This window comes from Chaetura pelagica, unplaced genomic scaffold (genome assembly GCF_000747805.2).
Source record: "Chaetura pelagica isolate M959 unplaced genomic scaffold, ChaPel_1.0 scaffold90, whole genome shotgun sequence".
Classification (NCBI taxonomy): Eukaryota; Metazoa; Chordata; class Aves; order Apodiformes; family Apodidae; genus Chaetura; species Chaetura pelagica.
In genome coordinates this window covers 1,158,072-1,184,377 of record NW_009953496.1, presented here as the reverse complement: position 1 = coordinate 1,184,377, position 26,306 = coordinate 1,158,072, and the positions used below count along the sequence as shown (strand labels likewise).

The 26,306-nt window shown below is 36.3% G+C and overlaps 1 protein-coding gene across 1 annotated transcript in view; it reads left to right on the top strand.

Annotated features, from left to right (window-relative positions):
• TBC1D32 (TBC1 domain family, member 32) overlaps window positions 1-26,306 on the top strand; it is an 84,657-nt gene that overhangs the window by 31,974 nt on the left and 26,377 nt on the right. Inside the window, exons 23-26 of the mRNA XM_009999205.1 lie at window positions 10,968-11,090; window positions 12,309-12,417; window positions 13,229-13,322; window positions 21,514-21,639. Of these exons, the coding sequence (XP_009997507.1) occupies window positions 10,968-11,090; window positions 12,309-12,417; window positions 13,229-13,322; window positions 21,514-21,639 (452 nt within the window). The remainder of the gene's footprint in view (window positions 1-10,967; window positions 11,091-12,308; window positions 12,418-13,228; window positions 13,323-21,513; window positions 21,640-26,306) is intronic.

Here is a 26,306-nt window from a genome sequence, read left to right as displayed (position 1 = left end):
TCTACCTTTGTAAGATAACAGATTTATCTTACAATGATAGTAGGAACCCTTGTAAGGTATAAGCAAAAATTAATTATGCAATCTGGTTGTGGAAGCAGTTGACTCCCATGCCATAAAACAGAGACTAGTACACAAATACACGGATCACCTGTTGAAGTTTTATTGAATGCTTACAATATTTTTAACAAGGCCTATGCCCTCTGAAGCCACGGAACTACACATAACCACACATGACCGATATAACAAACTCATCTATAATCACGTAAAAGAAGCTGTGTTGTTACAAAGACAAAATGAGCTTCAGAATTCACTGTGGTAATGGCATTTTCTGCTGGACTCTGACAGTCAAGAACCAAGTGAAAATCCAGTGAAACTGCCCAATTTCAAGAAAAGGTTAAGTTGTGCTTTCAATGTGGACTTTCAATGCTACTTATAAAAGTGGTAGATATCTTAATAATTAAGTAGTAATCAGATAAAGGAAATAAAAAAAAAAAAAATCCACCACAAGAAGCAACAACAACAAAAAAACAGAACAAAACCAACTGACATTTAAATGAATTTTCAGTAGAGGCTTCCTGTTCTGCAGGGACTCTTTGAATTTCAGTGGTACTAAGGGACCTCATGTTCAACTTTGCTTTCAGCATCTAGTCTTTTTTTTGTGTGTATGTTTTTGTTTTTTTTTTTAAATTGTTCAGAAACCCTGTTCTCTTCCCCCCTGCCTTTCATTCCCTTTCCTGTAAAAGGAAGGAAGATACAAGTCTTGTGATTTTAATATGGGCCTGTGTATATCACAGACTGTGTTTTCTTGTTGTTTAAATGGCTTTTCATGAGCATGTGGGGCTTGGTGTACAAAGGTTTTTTTGCAAGTAATAGTGAATTGACACATAGAAGCCTTTTATTATGACTACTTCAATTGGCCTGCACAAAGATAATTTTTATTATTACATAGTTCTTCCAAGGTCCCTGTTAAAAATCTACCAGAACTCTGGATTATTCTGGAATGTGTCATGCTTACTGTGTTATTCACAGTATTAAGGCTTTCAAGAAACCCTACACTATTTTATCTGAAATTGGGAAGTATTCATTTAAATACTTTTTGAAGGCAAGTTCCATGAACTTTTCTGTGAGTGCTGCTGACTGCAGACATTTGTATTCTGTAAAGTGAACCTTGCCTTCTGTAGCTGGTTTGCTCCTTGACTAAATTAATCAAGAATCAAGGTCAAATAGTATCCGATACTTAAAAGATCTGAAAATTTATAAATAAATCAGGGAAGCAAAATCTACATTTCACTTTGTTGTTATGTAGAAATAAAAAAATATTTATGATAACTGCAACATTGAAAAGACAAACAGTTGTGTGACCAAATAATTTTGGTGAATCTAGTGTCTAGAAACGTTTCTTTCTGCTAGATCTAATACTAATAGTACAGCCAAACAAATAATTATTTAATAATTTAATAATTCACAGATCTACACAGACACATATTTTATTGTTTGGTCAGGTGTCATTGTGGCTCACCCAGAGCTGAACTTCAGATCTGTTCAATTTACAGGCTATATTCTGAGGTCCTGTAACCCACTGCTGTTGTTCAGAAGAGTTACAAATTTGCTTACTGGTGTGTTAAGCAACTTCTGCAATTTAGAACTGCATTTTTCTGCATGTGTATACTGGCCTTCAGTGACTAGACATGTAACTACATAAGAGCGTTAACAATATATAGGTATTTCCACAGACATTTTAATCCAAGAGGCACAGATGCATCTATTTGGTTTTAATCTAATATCACGTTTTCTGGTGGATGATTGTTTTCATTTTGAATAAGTATGAATTGTGAACAATTACTCAGAAGGACAGTCTTGCAGAGGCTCTGCTGTCAACTTTTCTTTTCAAGCTTGCCTGCTTGGAAAAGTCATGTGCGTGCAGTAGAAAACAAAAGGGAAAATATAGGGAAGCTAGTTATGGTTTTGCTTAGCCAATATCTCTCCTTCTATAAAGAATGCTGCCTAGATTGCATTCATACAGACTAGGTCCTATGTGGTCAAGATAAAATACTCTCATTACGCAGTAACCTCTAGCCTAGAGCGAATCTGTTTTTTTGTAATTCTTAACTTGGAAGTATCTTGGCCTAGGATTCTCCTTCAGTAGTTTCAGAGACACCAATCTGGTATTCCTTTAATTGCAGCTGTTGCGTGTTTGTAGGATGAGATTTAATCACTTGAAGGTCCTTCTCAACTTGTTTAAAAAAATAATAAATTGCTAATTATTAAAAGGCAACTTTAAGGCAAGATGTTGGAGATAAGAAAAGTGGAAGTCTAAACAGTTTCCAACTTGTGTATAGAAAGATTTTCAAACTGTCACTTCAATGTTCAACTTCAAAGATTTGTACTTATTTAGAAGCAGGAAGTCTCTCAGTCAGCCAATATTGGTTGATAAAAGAACACCAAAGGCTGTCTCAGCTACTCTTTATACAGGATGCCCAAGAACTGATGCAAAAATTCTCTTTAGTCTTTCTATTGTAGAAGATTCTGAATTTAAACTACCATCAATGCAAAAATTCTAGAGAAAGCAAGTTCACAGCAGTAATCAAAGAAATCAAATAAATAATTAACACACTAAAGACAGATAATTTTCTTAATTTAATGATCAGCTTTATTTATCTGATACAAATGTATCAGATAAAGTGATATTTTAACTTACTGGATGCGAAAGACTAGTTCCATAAGAGTGACACTGGAGTTATTAACCACCTGCCTCTCAAGGCCAAACTCTTTGAATCTCTCTTACTTATTTTAACTAAGAGATTGAGTAAACTGTGGCAACATTATTTTTCTTTCACAGTGATGAATTACATAGCATCAAGGCAACTTACCTAGCATTTCAGTACAGCGAGTGTTATGAGTTTTTACAGCTTGCCAAGAAAATACGTGCATTAAATATTATCAAAGGCTCTGCCTAAAGCGTTATTCAGGCATTTACATATTGCTGTTCTCTCTTTTCAGAATCTGAGTTTTTTTGAATGTTAGTGACACTGTGTTAGCTGGATTTTTACCTTTGATAACCAACCCCTTGTCCCTAAAAGTATCAATAGTCCAAAAATAAATTCACAGATACTCTTGTCAGTGTTGGCTTGCATAAAAAATAACAGGAGAACCCGTGTAACTGGAAATAGTTGTATACTATGAGTATTGGGAGGGGATCAGAGTTGGTCTACAGGCAGATTTGTAAAAATTCCCCTCATTTAACAGCATACATTCGTAGCATATATTTTTCCTGGAATTCCACAGACACCCCCCCCCCCCTTTTTTTTTTTTTTTTTGTGGATGTATTTTAATTTGGCATCGGTAGGCATCTGACTGCTTGAAAGAGGGAAAAATAATCTCTTATTTCTTTAGCTATCTTATATACATAGGCCACTAAAATTTATTTTCTTTGTGGTTTTTTTTTTTTTTCCTTCTTTTTCCCCAGTGGCTTAATTTGGCTGTAAATCAATAAAACTTCTAAATATTGTGAAATCAGAAGATCTCTTGTTGTGTGAATTCCAAATGAAAAGAATCTTTGTTAGTCCCACTTGTTCACTGAAACACCTCAGCCTAGTGTGTGTCAAGCAACTGGGACAGCACTGTGTTCAAGAATTTGGCTTTCTCCAAGAAAATACCTGGAAAACTCTGAAAGTAAAATACTTTTCCTTCAGATATGCAAATTGGGACCGTTTAATTTAAAAGGCAGTCTGTGCTTACTGTGCTTCCTTAGCATTAGAGATATCCAAAGGTAATGTATTTTGTAGAATCATAGTTTTCACAGCAATGAAAAACAGATTTCCCTGTGTAAGGGAAAGCTGAAAAGTCATATTTATTATAGTGCTCTGTGTGAATCTTATAAATACATTTATGCTTCTGTGGAATTATAGAAAATGTTAAATGTCTAAGTCACATGTTCATTAATAATGAGCAGGATTGTAGAGCTACAGAGAAGCCTGCTACAGAATATTGGCTTGTTATTTTCAGATATGTATAATAAATATTTTGACATTGTTAAGTCACATTTTTTTGTCATTTAAAATACCATGGTGTTGTTTGTTGTTTTTTTTCTTATAACACTCATTTTTTTACTTGCTGAATGTGTGCAGAAGTTGATGAAAATGCATTGTATCTATTTCTGTTGGCCTGCAAAACTACTAAGAGGAAGGTTTAGGAAAGAGAATTTAAATGGCTTATACTATATTGACATAAAAATCCATCAGCGTCTTGAAATTTGCCTCAAAGCAGTAGGTATTAGTAAAAATTTCATCTACTACACTGCAGTGAAATCCAGGTGAATGAATTAAATCCCACAGGATCTAAGAGATGAACAAATGTGATAGACACAAGACAACTTTCTGGGTTTAGGAAATGCAGATAATAAATATTTCTACCATACCATAGAATGCATTTTTTTCCATTGTGCTTTCATCTGCATTGTAAACACACCCTCTCTACATAATTACATTTTAATAATGCAGCAGCTTCGGCATATGAAATAATGTGTTCCTTTAATGGTATTTATATTGTGTGTATCATTACTTGAGAGAATGTGTTATTTTAATCACTGCAACACAATTGAAGGAGCATTAGCTATCTTGTTTTTGGGGAAGTAGAAGATAAGAATTTGATCTTTTTCTTCTGGTCAACATGCTGTTTAGATTTATCCCCTCTTTATTAATGAACTTTATAATTAGAAAAAGCTTTTTTGAAATCTTTGTGTATTATTCTTTAAAATCTCATTTGTTATAGATTTAATCTAAAGAAATTCATCTCCCCTTGAGAAACATAGCATTCCTCTAATAGTTTTTCTCCCAGGCAGAAGCAACCCTCTTGCTTTCCATGCATTTTTGTTTTAAGTATACTGTCATAGCTCATAAACACCATTGTTTAATGTCACTTTTGAATCTTTTTGATCACTAACATTTGAGTGACTGGCTGGTATGTCCACTCTTGCAACAACAGTTACAGTGCTATTGGCTGAATGTTCTGAAGAATCACAGAATCCTAGGGGTTGGAAGGGACCTCAAAAGATCATCTAGTCCAACCCCCCTGCCAGGCAGGATCACTGCAGAGCACATCACACAGGAATGTGTCCAGGCGGGTTTTGAATGTCTCCAGCAAAGGAGACTCCACAGGCTCCCTGGGGAGCCTGTTCCAATGCTCTGTCACGCTCACATTAAAAGTTTTTTCTGATATTCACATTGAACCTCCTGTGTTCCAGTTTGCACCCACTGCCCCTTGTCCTATCACTGGACATCACTGAGAAAAGCCTAACTCCATCCCCCTGACACTCACCCCTTACATATTTGTAAACATTGATGAGGTCGCCCCTCAGTCTCCTTTTCTCCAAGCTAAAGAGACCCAGCTCCCTCAGCCTTTCCTGATAAGGGAGATGTTCCACTCCCTTAATCATCTTTGTGGCTCTGGGCTGGACTCTTTCAAGCAGTTCCCTGTCCTTCTTGAACTGAGGGGAAACCCTTCTCATGTCATGTATTGTGACATTCAACGTCCTTATCTCTTTGTGAATGGAAGAAAGTATGGTCATAGAGTTCCTTTTCTTGAGGGGATGGAAGAGTGTGTTGAAAGGGGAAGGAATTAAGCCTGGTGGTATTTAGTTCTTTCTCCAAATCTACCAGATTGGAATTCTTACAATGGCAGCAGGTAATCCTCCAGTTACTTTCTACCACACCTTTTTCAATTAAATAAGGAGAATGGGTTGAGTTAATGACTAATTAATGACGATTTTATACTGTGTCTCCTGTTTAGCAGGTGATACACAGTTCTTTGGAAAAAATGTCTCTTCCTTCCAAGAGGGTATGCTGGGTATGTGTGAGGGAAGAGTGAACGTGTCCTGTAAATCTTTGACCCCTGTTTAATAATCAAAAGGTAAAAGAGGACAGAGTCTACATTAATAGTGATGGGATTTGCAACAGGATTATTATGTTGACATGCTTCCACATCATGTAGTTATACAATTAATTCTTTTTTTTGTTGTTAGTTTATATGTTAATAGAAGCTTGTTAGGTTTATTAATTAAAAATAAGTTAATAAAATAGTAACAGCAGATCCTCTGATAGGATTATGTTGCTTATTTGTTGATTATTTTTTTTCTTAACTTTGCTAAGGGAAATGAAAATGCTTTACTTCTGAGTCCTCTAGGATGTCAAGTGATGCTCATGAAATGCATTTTTGTTTAGCTAGGGAAACTTCTTTACCATTAGCAATCACAGTACATGTGATTTGTTAGTACATTGGGTAGCTAAAGTGCTGTAGGTGCTCTTCTGAAAATCTTTTCATGTGGAAAACACTGTAAGAAATACATTAGTCCTTGAGGTTTTTTTACTGGGAAAACATTACAGGCCTGAGGTAGTAGCTTCCAGGACCCCAGGCATTGGAGGTGTAATTCAGGTATTGATAAATACTTTGTATCCAGAAGTTCTTATATGTTTTAAAACCATTATGAGCATTGCTTTCAGTGGACCAATTAAAAGCCTTGATTCTTTCAGAAGACCAAATGCAGAGGCATGTTCTCTGCTCATTACTAATGCCCTTTGTTCAGTCTGCAAAGGCAGCATGCAAGGCTTTGCATAGATGAAGCTTCCAAGTGCTCCTTGTGTATTCTAATACTGACTAGGTATTGCCATTCACTGTTTGGATGAGTGTTGTCATTGAAGCTTTGGTGGTTACTCAAAATGTTTTGAGTCTGTCCCCCATGATGATAACACTGGAATTATTTAATGAAAGTTTTGCTTTGGGTTTCTGTGCTGGTATACATACTAATGTAGCAAGAAAGAAGGCCTGCTGCTGCTGCAGAGAGGTTCCAGTCCTTGTTTGTCATCCTATTTTTGTACTGGCCTGAGTCAGTCATGCTGATGTCTGTGGAAGGCAGTAACTGCAAGCCAAAAGAAAACCTTTCAGTAAAGACCAGTTCAGCCCACCATTTTGGGGGCACGTCACTGGAGCACCTGATAGACAGTATAGATGCAGGTATTTCAGGTTTGTCTAGCCATTTCACGCTGCCTGAACACAAGTATTGCTGGGATTGCACTACAGGTTCATATGCTCACGTTCTTTTTTTTTTTTTTTTTTTTCCTGTGGTGGATGGACTTCTGCTTATAGCATGAAATGTTATCTTCTTTTCCTTCCTTCCTTAGGTACTGGCTAGGACAGAGTTAATTTCCTTCATAGCAGCCCACATGGTGCTGTTTGGCATCTGTGCGTAAAACAATATTGATAGCATACCAGTGTTTTGGATGACACTGTGCAAGCCCTGCTCAGACATGGGGCTTTCTTTTTTTCCCTGCTCCCCAGGAAGGATGCTGGGGGTGTGCAAGAGGCTGGGAATGAATGCAGCTGGGACACCTGACCCAAATTGACCAGAGGGGTGTTCCATACTGTATAATATCATGCTCAGCAATAAAAGCTGTGGGGATGAGGGCTAGGTCTTCCAATTAGCCATTGCTTAGAGACTGGCTGGGCATTGGTGTGCTTGTGGGAGGTGGAAGTGAGTGAAAAGCTGGGTAGGTGCTTAGTTGCTGCCTGGTGTCGACCACAAACTATTACAACTGCTGTATCCAACAACAGCATCTTGCATCTTTCATTGCCAGCTGAACATTCACAGGTATCCTTGAAGTGAGAACAAGCAGATTGGCTTTGGAAAGAACATATTCTATTAAAATAAGGAAGAATATTCTATGGGAATGCAGTGGGAACTGCAGAAAACTAGAAGTGTGTTTACTGTAATGAAGGTGGTGTTTGAGAGAAGTATAGTTTGAAGCTGGGGAAGAAAAGACACAACAGAGAAAACAGGAGTGCAGGGAATGTCATATTATTTTGTGTTCTTAAAAGGAACGCGTAAAAAAATATTGAGAAACGTAATAAGAAACTCCTAATGGGTGTTTTTAGCAACGCAGAAAATTCAGATGTGATTTAATTATCTTATTTCCAGGTGATCACATTCAGAAAGGCAACATAAAAATTAACAAGTTGTTTTGTTTTTTTTAACAGCTAGAATGTTTGCTAGCTGTTTTATATCCCATGAAGGACCTTCTGTTCTACCATAATGAAAGAAGTAATTATGGTTCCACCTACAAAAACCAAGGAGCTAGTCAGTTTACATAGGTACACAAGTGCGAGTTAACATGCCTTCTTTCAGACTAGAGATTTAAGTAGTGAATTATTGGTTGTGAAATTATAGTCAAGGGTGTAGAACCTAGGGATCACACTCCAAGAATGACAAGAGTGCCAGAGGACAGGAAACAAGAAGAAAAGATAATAACTACTACTGTATTTTCACAACTATGAGATGTATTTTGCATTTTTCTTAGTTTCTTTTAAATTGCTGTGTGTCTTCAGACAACCGTTTATCTGTATTGCAGTTTGTTGTCCTTAATATCGTATATCACAGTAGTAGTTTTCACAGAACTATAGAATGGGGATTGAAAGGGAGACTGAAGATTGTGTAGTCCATCTGCTGTGCTCTAATGGGGTTCAGGTAGAGAGAGCTCTAGTTGTGCCTAGTCTGTTTTAGAGTATCTCCTGGGCTGGCAATCCTGCAACATCTCTGAGCAATTTGTTCCAGTGTTTCACCACTATTGCACTCTGTTAAAATCCATATTCATGCCTGTTGCCTCTTGTCTTTTCACTGGGTACCACTGAGAAGAGTCTGGCTTCATCTTCTTCAGACCATTCTGTCAGGTATTTCTTCACATTGACAAGATGTCCTCCGAGCCTTCTCTTCTCCAGGCTGAGCAGTCCCAGCTCTCTCAGCTTCTTGCCCTGTGCCAGATGGCCCAAGCCCTTAATCATCTTTGTGGCCTTTTGCTGAACCTGCTCAGGTGTGTCTATGTCATCCTTTTACTGTAGAGCCCAGAACTGGACCCAGCACTCCAGGTGGGACCTCGCTAGTACTGATAAAGGGACAGGGTCCCTCACCTGACATTCTGGCAGCACTATTCCTTGCACAGCCCAGGATGCTGCTGGCCTTCAAAGGCATGTTGCTGTCTCATTTTCAACCTGTTGTCCACTAGGACACCCAGGTACTTGTCTCCAAAGCTCCTTTCAGTTGGTCAGTCAGCAGTCTGTACTGTTCCATGGAGTTACTCCTTCTCAGGTGTAAGACCTTGCATCAAAGCATATTTCTGAGTAGCATGCCTGGCAATTCTATCTTCTGCTTTAAAAAACAAGTTTTAAAACAAGTAAAAAAGTTATGCTTTTATTGTATTATATCTGTCAAGATTTATACCTTTTCATAAGCATGCACTCCTTCCTTACATACAGGTTATTGAGCCAGGTGGTTAGATCCAATTTTTAGGTTCCAAATGCAATTAAAAACAAAGAAGAAAAGCTTCACAGCAATATTCAAGCATGTGCACAAATATACACACTATAAAATGTGAAAATTTTTTTGCTTCAGACTTCATTCTATACATTTATGATTTTTGGAAGGTAAAGCAATGGAATATTACCATTTGCCGAGTATCTGTGCTTTGGTGATGGCATTTTCCAAGTAAGATGAAAATTTGACTTGAATGCTCTAGTAGCATATATTCATGTTAGATCTCATAAATGTTGTCATTTATCCTACTGCTATCCCATCTACTTAATTTTATTTGCTTATGGTTTGCTTTACTTCTTTTGCTCTGCTTTGTGTACCAAAGGAGATGTTATACAGCATTCTCAGTCATCAGTCTATTCTCAAGTGGTTCTGAACTGCGGGAAGCATGTTCTTTTGCTATTTAAAGTTATCATACTTAATAGAAGAAATTGTCCGTCTTCATAATGGACTCAGTGCCCTTTTTGTGGATTTCTTTTTTCTATATAATAGTAAAACACTATAGTTGAGCTGTCATTTCTTCTGTGATTTAGAAAAGTACTGAGAACAGATCAATGTCAGTAAATAGTTAAATCGAAATAACTTGAAGAGGACCTAAACTGAGCAGATTAAGTTCTATTTAAAAAGCAGCGGAAAAAAAAAGAAAGAAATAGACATACTGTCAATGGAACCATTTAATCCTTGGCCACCACTGTGTGAATTTGGAGGTGTTAATGGCTTTCAAATTTTTATTGGGAATTACAGAGAAGAAAATAAGCATTGACTAACACACTACAGATTTCAAACAATATGTATTCTCTAATTTCAATGAAATTCTTCTGTTGCTGTGTTTCAGTGGATAGAGTAATTTAAACAGCAACAAGAAAATAGTGGTGTGAGTTGGCTTGCCCTGTGTCAGGTTTTTATGATACATATTTTGAGTACTTTCCCTGTTAATTTGCCCTGAGGTTATAAAAGACAATTGTATGTAATGTGTTGTCATGCTCTTGTGATTATTAACTTCATATACCATTGTTTGTGTTTCTCTGAAAAAAACAACCAAACCAAACAAAACACGGCAGATTTTTTTGGTTTTGTTACATGTTAAATCTTTTATTGCTTTTGAACTGTGATGAATGTGATTGCACAGAACTGCTTAAGAGCCTGTTTCCTGAAGGAAAAATTTTTTTTCTCCGTCCTTTCCCACCATTTCAGACAACCTCATTCTGAGTTGTCTTGCCAGTCCTATTACTATATAATTTCTTCATATTTCAGATGCGATATCTTACTAAGCCTGTGTCACTTTTGTTATTCTGTGATATAAAATCAAAAGCAGACTGAGGTAACTGGTGAACATTTTCTCTGATTGTTCAGTACACAAGAAAAATCTGTTGGTTACTATTCCCTGTTTGTTCAAGGCTGTGCCAATGGAGTGGCTAAAAGGGATGTAAAAGTGTTCTTGACCCAGTTCTGTCTGAGTGTTTTTCAGACACTTCCAAGATTTTGTTTGTTTGATTTGATTAATTTTTTTTTCTTCCCATTTTAAGATCTCATAAACATTTTTGCCTTTGTCTTATTCTGCATTACTGGATTTCTGAGTAATGTGCTATCATTTCAATGTGTCCCTCTGCAGGTTGTTAAATGTGCTATGCTGTGAGCTCAATACCCTTTTACTCTTGGAGACTCAGTATAAGGTGTCACAAGTTTTACTAACTGCTCAGGAGGAAAATGTCACAGAAACTTTGGAAGGATCAGGGTAAGAAGCGATTGACGTAAATGTTATTTTAACTGTCAAACTTTTCTCCTGAGAACAAACACATTAATAACTTCGCCACTTTTAACATACCAGTGCTCCACTCAGTTTGACTTCTAATGTGCATAAGCTTACCTACGTGCAGGTTTGTCATCCACCTTAAATTATGAAAAGACACAACTGACTCCCATGACTACCTGTCTGTCTCCCATGACTACCTGAAAAGTGCTTACTAATAAAAAATAAAAAACAAATATTTTCCCCATTTTTATTTGTGGTAAAAGTTCAAAATTTGTGGAGCTAAATATGCCTTTTTATTTTTATTTAATTCTTTAATAATGTTATGTATAGAATATAAAATTGTGGTATTTAAAAATGTTTATGAATTAAAGGCATCATCAGTACTTTGTTTTCTGGGGATTTAAAAAAATATATTTATAACTTAGCTCTCCAGCTTCTGTGACTTTCCATTGCTGATTTCTAAACAAAATTGCGCAACGGATCCTTCTAAAAGGAAAAGTGTATTTTTGGGACAGAAATGGGCAGTCATTTAGTCACAGATATTTTGACCTTTCTCTCATCATGCTGAATTTGAGAACCTTTCTCTTAATATTTGCTATATGGGACCAGTACACAGTGTAAATCAATCAGTATGGGTGAAATCTCAGCATATATAGGTAATTGTTACAGACTGTTTGAGGATGAAACCTACTATTTCATTACCAAGAAAAAAGTTGTAAAAAGCTTAGTGTATAAAATTTTATTTTTATTCCTTTAAAAAAAAATTTGTACCACAGTGATTTCAGACAGCAAGTTGGCTGTGTGCTGTTAGGAATAGCTCTGCTTATTTTTGACAACAGAAATTTGCTGGTGGGCCAAAGAAGGAGCAAATTTTGATGGTCCATTAATTGTTGTTGCCCTGGGCATGTGGACATAAGCAAAGGTTGCAAAGTTTTCCACTGTTTTGTGTCCAGTCATTCCTCAGATGTTTCCAATCAGATTTAAATAGGAAAGTACGAAGTTAGGACAATGCTTGCAGACATCTCAATCACTTAATATTTCTATTTATTTCCTTATGCCTTTTTCAAGGTTGTGTTTTAACTCCAGTATGTCTCTGAAGTTATCCTTACTCATGAAAGTTTTCTGAATTACATAGTGAATAAATCAAAGTTGTTCTGTATTTTGGAGTTTTTAGGATTGTTTTTGGTTTTGTTTTTCCAGAGATTTTATAATTGACAGTCTATCAGTGGAGAGAAACCATGTTCTTGTAAGGATAAATCTGATTGGAGGACCACAGGAAAGGATTTTGCCTTTGAGAGAACTAGATAAGGTTCGAATTGAAAGTTTAAAGGTTTCTGTTTCCATAACTCCTTGAATGCTTTTATTGGTAATTCAGCATGTGGAAAATGATTAAACATTAAGAAATACCATTCTACCTTTATCTTTATAAAGGGATATAATTTTTAAGAAGCTATACATTGAAAAAATACATTGTTCCTACTATCTGGGAATTAGGATGTGCCTGGGATACATCACATTTAGATGAGATGTTTATATTCCTCCATTTTAATGTTACTTTTGCTGCTATAAAAATGAATGCAATTTGTCTGGTTTTTTTTCCTAATATATTTCTGTATTTTCTTTCTTTCCTTTACATTTATTATATCTGGTTTTAATTTGATTTTTTTCTGTGCTTCAGTTTTCATCTGCAGTATCTAATACCTGGAGGTTCATTGATAAAATACAGTGTTTGTTAAGAAGCTCCTTTATATGTTCTGTATTTCCCTGGCTGTCAGCCTCATAAAGATAAAATGGAGATTACTGTTTGTGCAACAAAGGCAGCTAGATCAATGTATAAAGTTGGAAATACAGTTTTTGGTTTTGTTTGTTGGTTTTTATTTTTATAAAAATGGCATTTTCCATTGAAAAAAAGGAACTGTAAAATCAAAACTGTCAGTTGTATCTACTTGAAAAAAATTCTGGCTTAAAATCTTTTTGGTTTTTTGTCCTTTAATTTTTTTCATATTATCAGGCATAATTTTGGTGCATAGGCAGTAATTCTGGGAACTTTACCTGTGTGTTAATTGACCAAATGCTATTAATTCTTCTCCTAATTAATTTCTTTCTGGTCCTGTTTCTAGGGCAATGATCCATATCCCTGGCCTATGTTTTCATCATTTCCTTTGCCAAGGTGCTATCTTTCAGAAATTCCTAAGAAATCTGAATTCAAGCAAGGTACATACAAAGCATGCAAGAAGTGTAAAACAAGCATCTGTGTTGATTTTTTTATTTGTTTTTCCTTCCTCCTCACTCTCCACCCCCATTCCCCAGATTACAGTCTCCTAAGTACTTCAGGATTTTTTTTTATTGTCGGCTGCATTTGTAGCTAAATAGGTTTGTTTGGTTTTGCTTGTCTGGCTATGTGCAACTGTCAATCTGCAAAGCTCTGTTTAGTAATCTAATTCTTATGCAAACCCCAAGATTAACCTTTTGGCTCCGTCTCAGGTGGGTGACTCATGAGATGTATTTATATCATCTCTCTAGTAACTGAAGCAAGACAGTATGGTTAAGCTACGTATTTTTTGTACACTCTTTTTCTGATTCAGATCCCTGTGTTTACAAAGCTTGGTGGTGTGTGAAATAGCATTTAGGATAGTTGGTTTCCACACTGAGCATCAATTTGAAATGTGGGCAGCCTCAAGAGTGCTTTGAAGAGCTATGTAGGCAAAACAGTTTAATTCATACAGAGAAACTGTTATAAGGTTTTAATTTGCATAGACAATGCAAAAGAATGATGCTTTATAGAAAATAATTATTTGTATTTGTTCATGTTTACTGTATCCTTGATATGTACTTACTAGAAATTATTTGTGAATTTCCTTAGCAGATAGAGATTTTCAAAAGTTATATAAATTCTGCTTTAACTGTAGAACGCATAAGACTGTTAATAAGAAAAAAAAATTTAAAAATTGATATATTATTTCTGTCTCTGACAAGGGGAGAGGCCATGTAATTATAAAAGAAGGGTGTTTTCTGGATCTTAACTTTGGTAACACTGGTCAAGGCTTCCAAGGACGTTTTTGTAAGAAAACCATCAAGTCCCTATGAAGTGTATGCCAGTTGTTATGACTTCCAGGAGGCAGTCAGCATTGCTCTTGGATTGGAAAGGCATATTTTATTGTGTCCCCCAGAACCTCTCTGTTCTCTTGCTGAGAGCTATTCTTTTGCTCATCATTAACAAGTGGGATAATGGAATGGAGATTGTCAGTTTTCTGGACAACAACCAGCTCTGAAACCTAGGGTAAAACTTATTGACTTGACAGAAAATGTGCTGCAATGAAGGTTCAAAGGTTTGTAAGTGTGTTTGATGAAGTATTGAAATATCTTCTATTTAAAATGGCATGGTTTATATTAAAGGGAACTGAAGTAGAATATTCTATAACTGAAAATTAATGGAACCTTTTAAAGTCAAACAAGATATTTTGTGTTTTGCTGTATGAAAAACAAGGAAAACAGAACATCGAATTTGTTGAATTTCAGTTCTCATTTATAAAAACATTCTTCCACCAAACTGAATAGCTCATTTTCCAGACTGAAGCTTTCAGACTGTGTAAGTTGTATTAAATAAATAGATCAAAAAGTTTCAAATAATTATGCAGATCATTATTTACAAATAGAAATTAATTATGCCACTTCCAACTTTTTACACTGCAGCAAGATACCGTTTTGCTTTTCTTTTGTCTTATTTGTTTTATTATTATTTCATTAAGATAATTTGAGGAAGAAATATTAAGCGGTTTTCAAAAAGTGATATAGTTCTATGTTACTCAGGATACAACTATTAAAATAATGGGTTTTTTACTTGTAATGTTAAGTACACTGTAGGTTGTTAAAAGTTAAAATTATTTAGAACTGTATTAAACTGTAATATTCACTCTTCTGTTTGCAGAGAAGATCTGTTTTCCTTTTCTTCTAGATCTGCAGTTGTTACAGTTGGTGATGAGTGTGGCTGAAGAACACTGTCCGTAATTGTCCTGAAATAATGCATTCACTGCTTAGCATTTTCATATACATAGGCATCCCATAATTCATTAATCTTACTCTCTTCCTGACTCATACAATCCAGAATTGCTACCAAAAATCTTCTGTGATAATGTTCTTAAAGTCTTTTTATGTTTTTTCTTAGCCACTGTTCTGAGTGCTTTATACTCTTACCTTAAATGGGAACATGCTGCCATGTTTCTGTTTTGTGATTTGTCTTCAGTGTTTTGGTTTGTTTGGTTTTTTGTAGTCAGATTTCTTTTCAGCCATGTGTTATCTTTTTTTTTTTTTTATATCTGCTGGAAACTAGCAGAGGCTTTCTTTAGTATTTTTTTTTAAAACTCTTTGTCAAAGAACCAGCTATATTGCTGTTCCTGTTATCCCTTATAATTTCACATAAATGTCTTAATCACCTGCATATTAGGAAGAAGGCAGGCCTGTAGCAGATTCACAGAATCACAGAATCTTAGGGTTTGGAAGGGACCTCGAAAGATCATCTAGTCCAACCCCCCTGCCAGAGCAGGATCACCCAGAGCACATCACACAGGAACGTGTCCAGGTGGGTTTTGAATGTCTTCAGTGAAGGAGACTCCACAGGCTCTCTGGACAGCCTGTTCCAGTGCTCTGTCACTCTCACAATAAAGAAATTCTTCCTGATTGTCCTGGTTTGAGCCTGAAGCCCATTTTTCTTTTTACTGATTTTTTTTTTTCCTTCAGTAAGCTTTCTTGTAACTAGCAACAGTGTGTTCTGCTAGGCTGATAAGACAGTGGAATGTTTTTCTAACTACTGAGGCTTCAAGGCTGCACCTGCACTCTGCCGGCTCAGACACTATGGGGAGATCTGTGACCCCCCCGTAGGAGGCTGAGTTAGATGGACAGCAAAATTGGCCAAAGATATTCCATTCCATATATCTACGTAAGCTCAGAGGAAGGTCAGAGATCACAGGAGACAACTTCCTTCCTTCTTCTTCTCCCTTTCTCTTCCGTCCATGGCCAGCGTCCGGGGAGGACTCTGTTCATCCATCACCGTCAATCCTCAGCCTTGATCTCTCGTGACCCCCATAACTCTCTGCTCTGTTCCAGCAGCAGCTCCGGTAAATTGTTGTCACAGTTTGACTCAGGTCCGACAACAATGCTCTCGATCCCCCCTCCCCCCAACCCAGGTAGGGAAGGAGAGAGAGAAAAAGAGAGAGACTTGGCTGGATTGAAAACTAAACTACACAGCTTTAATTAAAACCCTAATGAATCATACAAGAAAGTATATACAATTATATACAGATAGATTCAGGTGTAGGCAAAAGCCTCTCACCACCCCCCACCCTCAGCAACTCCCACAGCACTTCCCTGAACTGGGAAGAGTCCCGAGGAGTCCCGGAGCTGCTGCTGGAACAGAGCAGAGAGTTATGGGGGTCACGAGAGATCAAGGCTGAGGATTGACGGTGATGGATGAACAGAGTCCTCCCCGGACGCTGGCCATGGACGGAAGAGAAGGGGAGAAGAAGAAGGAAGGAAGTTGTCTTCTGTGGTCTCTGACCTTCCTCTGAGCTTACGTAGATATATGGAATGGAATATCTTTGGCCAATTTTGCTGTCCGTCTAACTCAGCCTCCTACGGGGGGGTCACAGATCTCCCCATAGTGTCTGAGCCGGCAGAGTGCAGGTGCGGCCTTGAAGCCTCAGTAGTTAGGAAAACATTCCACTGTCTTATCAGCCTAGCAGAACACACTGTTACTAGTTACAAGAAAGCTCACTGAAGGAAAAAAAAATCAGTAAAAAGAAAAATTGGCTTCATCCTGGCTCAAACCAGGACACTGATATTCACATGGAACCTCCTATGCTCCAGTTTGCACTCACTGCCCCTTGTCCTGTCACTGGACATCACTGAAAAAAGCCTGGCTCCATTCTCCTGACACTCGCCCTTAACGTATTTATAAAGATTGATGAGGTCACCCCTCAGCCTCCTCTTCTCCGAGCTAAAGAGACCCAGCTCCCTAAGCATTTCCTCGTAAGACAGATATTCCACTCCCTTAATCACCTTTGTGGCTCTGCTCTGGACTCTTTCCAGCAGTTCCCTGTCTTTCTTGAAGTGAGGGGCCCAGAACTGGACACAATATTCCAGATGCAGCGTCACCAAGGCAGAATAAACGGGGAGATTTTTAAAATTTACATAAGCATCTCTTCAATCTCACTGTTAAGGTATGATTTCTTGTTATGATTGGGCATATTTAAAAGCTTACTATCATCAGAAGAGGAAGGTCTTACTCATTTCCTTCCTCACTTTCCTTTCTATTGCCGTAGGTTTTTGTTATTAATATTCTGTTCCGTCTTTTTCTGTCCTTCATCTCCTTCAACAGTTCTGGCATTTCTTCCAGAAAAAAACCCAACAAACTAATTCAAGCCAATAATTTGGGGTAACTAAGGAAACCATTTAGTGATGTACCAGAAAATAAAAGAAGGGCAGGACTTCTCTCTTTTGGTATTGACATGTGTGTAGAACACCTTTAGTGAGAGTGTCAAAATCCACCTTTAGTAACAGGACTGTGTGGTATTTGGAGTACCAGCTATATGGTGTTGCTCTTGGACAAGTTATAGATGCCTACTAACTTAGGAGAGTGAGCTGGCATTTATTTGGTATCATGAGGTTTTGGGAAGCAATTTTCATTCAAAAAATCTGCCAAGTTTCTCCTTTTTGTGCTGTGATGAAATGATGGAGGAAGTGATAGTCCATGTTGAATGACAAGCTGCTGAGAGAAGAAAATGGTTTAGCTAGAAGAAAATAAGATACTGTAAGTTGCCACAATATGATACCAGTTACAGTATGTAATGGATATGTTAACTACATTAACGTCCTATAAAGTGGGTGGGGATCTTGTTTCCCTGTTATTGGAGTCCGAACATTCCTGTGAACTATCTGAGGATCCTAAGTCTTGTATCTTCCTTGACTGGTGGAAAAAACCCATCCATTGGTTATATAAAAAATGGTTCTTGTATTCAGTAGATTGCTTGCCTGTCTCTATTCTGATGACAGAAACGGCAATTAAGTATTGACTTGGCAGTTGTGATAAGTAGATGGTTCATATTTTAGTGAAAGTATTTACTCTTGGATTTTGTTTTTTCTTCATATTTTTGCAGAGTTGCATACACATATCTGCATTAGTTATATTTGGTACATATTTGAAGTTACATAAGTTCCTTTTTTCTTAAAGACTACCTTCTCAGAGGAGCCTTAAAGCAACTATAGTGGTCCGTGGTCTTTAGCAAAATTTCAGAAAAGACTGTAATACTGTAATCTTTATTTCCTGGGAGCATACATGAATATTGTAAAAGGTTACATATTTAAACAATACCATTTTGGTTGCAGTGATGCTGCTAGATAAGTGCGCATTTCAGCAATATCAAAGTAAGAATTTAATTTTGTAAAACTTGCAAGGGAGGAAGAATATCAGAGAGACAAACTGAGCGAAGAAAAATAAGGGTCAAATCCAGATGCCAGAAGGAGACAGCAGAGATTAATAGTCTTGAAGTACTACTTTATTGAAATTATTGCGATATTTTTTTTTTAGTAGTTTTATTACTTTCAGAGGAAGCAAAATTTCACTCTGGTCTCTGGTACATTGATTAAATCTCACCTTGTAGTCTCTGATGCTCATCTGCCACACTGAATTACTGCAGTCCTTTAGGAAGTAAAATAGGTATTTAACTTGTAGAGGAGTGTTGCTTTGCAGTTCTAAGATTTTCTTCGGCCTTCACCTGTTACAGAAATATCAGTTAAAGTCAGAGGACAAACTAGAAATCCTATTGATAATGCTGTAAAAATAAATCCTTCGTATTAAATTTTCATACTCAGGTAAGCTGTTTGAAGCATCAGTGCATATTATTTGTAAAGATACTGAGGATTAGTTATTTGACAAAGGAATTTAATATTAATTTTGGAATAGTAATTATAATTAAGTTACTATAATCCACTTTTAAAAAATATGTATCATGCAATAAATTGCAGCAACAGGGATGCAATTTACTGATTATAAATCATTAAGATCTTTAGACCAGCTTAAGATAAATTTTATGCAATATCTTAATTCTGTTGGAATATATTCTAATCATCAAAAAAGAGTAAGATAATTTGAAAATAGTATTTTGTTTGTGGAAGCAATTAAGTTTTATTGGATAACTGACTACTGAAACATTCTAAAGAAATGAAAGTAGCAACAAGTATTCAAAAAAGCCATTTCTGTAGTGTTTGGGTTTTTTTTGTGGTGGTGTTGTGTGGGGCTTTTTTGTTTGGTTTTTTTTTTTGGTGTGTTTGGTTTGGCTTGTTTTTTTTTTCCCCAAAAACAAATGTAGGAATAGAGCAAAGGGGAGTTTGTATGATATAAAGTGCTTTCATCACCTTATTGAATAGTTAGTAGGTTTAGTATAGGCTATGATCCTTTCATAATGATGTGAACTGCATGACCCTATAGCAGAGATTGAACACAGTTGAAGTGAGTGTGTGTGTATTTACCTTATTACAGATGTCACCTGCAGTTGACTAGAAAATAATTTGTAGTATCATCGAGTACTCTAGGAATCAAGTTGCCTTGTCAAGTTCCCTTCACAATATGTGTACAGTCTTTAACAAATCTTGCATATGGTTAGAAATTATTTCCTTTTTGATTTGCCAAAGGCTGGATATGCATTCTTTTAATTGCTACCTTATATATATTATATTATTTAGAGTGCCGTGTCATCATGTGTAATGGCAGCTTGCTATTACTCACTTTTCAGTCTGAATTCTAAGATAGACATTTTGGTTGCAGAAGATTTAAAGCAAAACTTTTTCAAGGTTTTAAGCACAGGCATCATATTGTTGAAAGATAACATTTGCATGTATGATTAAACATGCTCTACATTTGTTGCTATAGTTGGTTTCAAACCTCTGTGAGACTCAGCTAGTTGTGAAATTTACTGCCTCAGCCTGTGGTATTTTATTATATAAAATTGGTAAAGTATGTGTAATTTCCACTAACTTAGTAGAAAATCAAGGGAGAAAAGATGTCACTTTTAGCCAAGAGAAAAGAGAACATACTTACTGTCCTTCTGTCATTGCATCAATGGGAATTTTAATTCTGAGGGCGTCTTCCTATTATAATGAGACAATGTGTCTTAAATAACAAGGTAAAAGTAACAGTAAAGAGCAATCTTTGAAATTCTTTCTTTGCATTTAAAAGGAGTCTTTTTATAAAGATCTTTTTGTAAACTGTTCTGCAAATTTGATAAGCAAGCTGAACATAAAATGAAAATCTTGTGGTACAATCGTGCCTCACTTAGAACAATTGTACCAAAAGACTGTGTTTTAATAGTGCTCAGCTGACAAGTCAAGTGTTCAAAAGGTAGAGAATGGCTGAATGACATTGTTGACACCTCTGTCAGCAGCAAAAAAGAGCCTGTGGCCCTGGGCTGAAGCCTGGTTGGTGCACATAGATTCTTCAGAAGGCTCAATCTTAAATTCCAAGTTTCTCTAAGTATTAACATAGGACATTTCAGTGACAGCAAAAGTACACTTTTAGTGTAACCTTTTGTTGCTATTTTAAGTCCTTGTGCTAAATTTGTAAATAGCTGGAGATTATCATCAAACCTATTGTAAGAATTCACATAGCATGGGCAGCCCTGTGAAGTTTTGCAAAATTAACTTGATGCATATGCCTAGCAACCTGAAGGCATAAACATATATGCCATAATATATGTCCATAGTAGAAGCATCTGAAGGAAACCTGCTTACAGAAAGAAGCAGAAATTTCCTGTGGAACACTGTTATGTTACTGTCTTATGCTTCATTTCATGTTCTACAAAACAGTGCTGCCACCTGACGGTTTGTCATTAAACCGATGATATTCAGTGGAGGATCTTTGCCTAGCTCTTCTATTTTAGATTCTCAGAATGGTGAAATTACACAGCAATACCACGCTACTTTCTATAAAATGTCTTTCCAATTCTTACCATTTCAGGACAGATGAGTAATAACTTCAGAAGCGTTATAAAATGTGCCTCAATAATGTCTTAAATGTTCAGAATCTAGCAGTAAGTAGAATGAATGTTCTATATAAAGCAGAATGTCATCAGCTTTAGGATTACTTCTCCAGTCTAACTGCTACAGGCTAAGGGATTATTTATTTAATCTTCCTAAGGTATGAGTTCTGCCAAAATTTCCAAGCAATGACAGGGCTCTCAGCTGTGTCTGACTTTCTTCTTTGTTGAAATGGTTTGTAGTTTCTTAATGCATTGACTTGTGTCTGTGAAATTCTGTAACTAGTAACTTCTTACATAGTAAGTTTAAAAGAAAGAAAGAAAAATAAAAGAGCCAAGATTATCATTATAGGATAATGCTATTTTTTCATTTCTTCTAGATAAAGATCTTGACAAGCTCCTATCTCTTTTAAAAACACCAGAGAAGCACACTGAGTGGAAAGAAATCTTTAGAAAACAGTTCTGCAAAGTCATGAAAGCCAGACCAGATACCATCAGTGGAATAAGTGAGTATGGCTTACTGAGTTAAAGCAAGCAAACAGAATGTCACTAGTAAGCAACTATTCTTTAAACTTCTGTTGAGAATTAAAATATCTATACAAGGAGTCTCTAATTTTGTGCTGATTATCAAAACTGTTTCAATGGGATTTTCCTAAAACAGCAGTGCTTGTGCCTCATGTCCTAATTTTCTCTCTTTATTGCCATCGTCCCTCTATCTTGGCTGTTTTAAGTGAAATTTGACACAAAAAAAGGCTCAAATATAAGTCTTTGTAGCAGATCTCTAAACAGTCCATTGTTGACATTCTGAGAAAATAGAAAAGAGAGTCTGAGAGAAAACAGACATTTCCCAGACATCAGTGAATGACTTTAAGACATGTTGGGAAATTATATTAATGGCCAATTGCAGTAAAAAAATTCAGAGTAAAACCATGCTAAACATCAAAAAACCTACTCATGCAGTTCTTTTTTCATTTTCATATGTATTTTCCAGTGAAGAATGTGCTCATGCAGGAGCAGTGATACAGATCAGTTCAAATAACAAACCAGCCAAAACAAAAAGGTATGACATAAATAATCAGAGATCAGGCAAATTCACTTATCATATAAACTTGCATAGTAATAGAGCAGCTAGGTGTTTTTAGAAGCTGCTGGCTCCATTTGCATAAGAATTCTGATTATGGTCAGATGGTCAGTACACACTCTTAACTTCTTGTTTTCAGATGCCAGAGGTTTCTTTGTAAATTTTTTAGGTAAGCAATTGATACAAATTACAGTGAAGACAGATGAAGTGTCTTCTACATGGGATCAAAGTGCCCCAGCATGTGTTTTTACATAAGAGACTGGACTTTCATGATAAATTATATAGCAATATAAAAGCTACAGGATGCTTTTGGAAGCCTTAAGGAAGTCCTTTATACAGGAACTGATTTAGTATTAAAATAGTTAATAAGAAATTTGTCATTTGTATAATATGGTTAAAGTAAATAATTGTTGAATTTTTCTAAATTCTCAGACCTTTCTGTTCTTATTGCTTGTTTGAAACAAGCTTGAGTTTATAGTGTTAGGTGATTGTAAATTAGTCAGAGCTTTGACCTACAGTTTGGAATAATCTGTGTGTAGACAGAATAGCTATTTATTTGTATATAATGCATATATCCACTTACAATGTACATTATATTGTACACATCCACAGATCCATGTATTCAGACAGCTTTGTGAAACAGGTGGACAAAGGAGATAACCATTGAGAAACAGCATATTTTGTATGAGCTTCTGCTAGTATAAATAAATTTAAGAGTAGCAGTTAAAAAGAAGGATCTCGAGTTGCTGGAGCGTGTCCAGAGAAGAGCTACCAAGCTGGTGAAAGGTCTGGAGAATAAGCCCTATGAGGAGAGGCTGAGGGATCTGGGATTGTTCAGTTTGAAGAAGAGGAGGCTGAGAGGAGACATAATTGCTCTACAGCTACCTGAAAGGATGTAGTAGGGAGGTGGGAGTTAGGCTTTTCTCTCAAGTGAATAATGACAGGACAAGAGGAAATGGCCTGAAGTTGCACAAGGGCAGGTTTAGACTGGATGTTAGACAGAATTTCTTTACCAAAAGAGTGGTTGGACACTGTAACAGTCTGCCCAGGGAGGTGGTGGAGTCACCATCCCTGGGAGTGTTTAGAAGAAATGTAGATACAGTGCTTAGCAATATGATTTAAGCACTGAACAGGTAAATAAGGTTATGTTAGGGGGATTTTGGTTATGGTTGGACTTGATGATGTTCAAGGTTCCTTCCAACTGGGATGACTCTATGAAATCTACATCCTTCTATCAAAATTGTATACTTAGGTTTCTTGCAAGACTGATGTAGTAGTTCAATGCAAGGTTTTTTGGATGCTATATATTGTGAAGCACAAATGATTTAATCTTTGTAAAATCAATGTTGTTAGAATGCAACATATTTTCTGGGCATCTAAAAATAGTGATTTGTTGAAAAAGCATATTTTACAAAAAACAGATCATGCATTTAAAGTAGGTGGCTTACAAAGAAAAATAATGGCCTTTCCTTTTGTGCTTTGTAGTTATCCATACACAGCCTCAAAACCTATGTAGGCTGTTTTTTTGTAACTTTACTGGAGGTTCCAGAAGCTAGAATGAGGAATTAGAAAGACATTATGATTTGTTAATCCAAAGCAAAAAATTATTCTCGCTTCTGTTTAGCTGTTTCCAACGGAGATGGAACTGGGAGTAAAAATCAGCAAGAAGGTATTAATGGAATTGCTAAGCATCACAGGGAGTTCCTCAAGTGCTTTCACAAACTACAGAGAAGTAAAGTATGAAAACAGAGACAGAATAGCATAATGAAGCACTAAATAAATATATTAAAAGACCAAATAAAAGGATAGTAACATTATAAACGAAGTGTAATTACTGGTAATGTAAGGTAGATACAGAGCTGTTCAAATGCTGCATAGAGGTGTTTCAGAAGCAGCAAAGTATCTATTAGCTGCGTGGTTTGAAACAACATCACATCCAATGAAACTGTTTTATGAGACACAGCTGTGCTGCTGTCTTTTGCAGCATGTGAAGCTCCCCTAAGTTTAAGAGGGCTGAAAGGCTTCAGTCCAGATCCCAGGAAATCAAAACTTTACTTACAGATGGAACAAACTCCGAGGATTAAAGAACAAAGATGCATTTGTATGCTTCTTGTACTGGGCCTTTTCTAACATTAACATCAATTGAAACAGAACTTAATCAGCAAAGACAATGTTGGATTCAATGACTGTGTAGCGTATTGATTGATCACAAAAAAGATACTTTGTGATCTGTTGTCAGGATTACCAGGTGCCAGATCTATAGAACCTGCAAACTTTTCCATCTTCATCCCTAGATTGGTGTTTTCTCTGCTAAGCATCAGGTCTGACTGTAGCTTTAAAGTAATTTCTGTAGTCGAACATCAAGATCCAGTTTTGTTTTGCTTTATTGAACTGCTAAAGGGAAATACAAATCTTTCTCAGGCCTGTATGGCTTTTAGTGTGTCAGGACTGAAAGTGTGGGATTTTTATTGGTCATCTAAAAGCAAATCATGTTGTAGTCAACCAGCTTCTACATTCTGATTTCCAAGCACAATAAGCTTGGTCAAGGGTCTTGTTCTAGTCATTCCTTCTGTAAAGGTGCCACAGAATTGTGAATGCTTGGGATACAGCTCCTTGTTCGGCATCTTTGCATAAGTCTGGGCAGATTCAATGCCTTTAATACTCTCCTCTCTTAGGAGACTTTAAAGTCTTAAGCAACAGAAATTGAGGGTGTTGCAGAGATTATGTAATTATTTACTAACATTCTTCCTTTCCTAATTGGTCCCCAAATCCCAGTTGTTCTCCTCAAACTTTATATCCATATCTGAATAGGGATAGTGAACTCAGCTAAAGTGACTTGCTTGATGAAGTCATTTCAGTTTCCAAGGCATATCTCCTTCCATAGCATGGACTTAGATTACCAGTATTCCTTAGAGCCTATTAATTTAACTCCAAATTGTTCTCTCTTAAACAAATAAACAATCAAATACATGTGGGAAGCGTATTTCTTTTTTAAGCTAATTTTTATCTTCAGGCAGTTACTCTTTTAGACTCAGCAACTACTGATGACTTCAAAGACATGAAAAACAGCAGCTCTTGAAATTGGATTTGAGTTCTTACTGGAAAACATAGGACTTTTCTTCATTTTTTACAAACAGAATGGTTGATGAAACAGTGGTTATGGCCAACACAGTGTTTTGCAATCTATTAATGCTTTATGAGCTCCACATCATCTGAGGTAGCTCTGTCAAAACATGGTGATGAAAAATACTATGATCCTTTGAGGCGGTGTCATTGTTTGTGACATTTCTGTGCTACAGCCTTTAGCAATTGTTTAAAAAAGTTGAAAGTAACTGCTGAACTTTGCCAATCAGATAAAGAACCAAGAATATGGATATTTTCAGTATGTATGACTGCTGTTTGTGTGGTCACGTTTTTTTTTTATTCAGGGTAAAAAATGCTGAACTCTGGCAGTTTCAGCAAAATAGCCTAATCAGGCATTGTAAATGTGGCTTATATCAAGGTATACTTCACAGCTACTAGAATCTCAACAAGGAGAGTATCTCAGTTGTCACCACTCTGCTTATATATAAAAGTGAAGACTGTAGGGACTTCAGTTTTTGATGAAAAGGATCTTCTGAGTTCAAAGAAAATTAAATACTTCATTTTTAGAGCCATTACTAGGATCATGTTTCTTCTTTTAAGAACAAAATTGTTTAAATTTTGGTCTTCAATAGGTCAAGCTAAAGATTTGACTACGCAGTATTCCATAGGCTCACTTGTTAAGTGTGTGAGAGAAAATTCTCTAGGCTGTGATTTCAAAAAGACAAATCAGGCAACTGTTCTATTCTGAACTGATCCTCAGAGAAGCCTGTTCCCTTCAAGAAGAACATAGATTCTCTAAGGTCAACTTGCTCTTTTTATATGTGGACCACATCTTCTGCCTTGAAGATCACTCAGCTAGGTCTAGATTCTACCTGTGGTCTGCTCTCATTTTTATTAATATGACCAGTTTAAAAATACTGCATTCACAGAATTGGTTTTTATAATAATACAAAAAAAAAAAAAAAAAAAAAAAAAAAAAAAAAAAAATTTTTTACCTTTTTTTTGTCT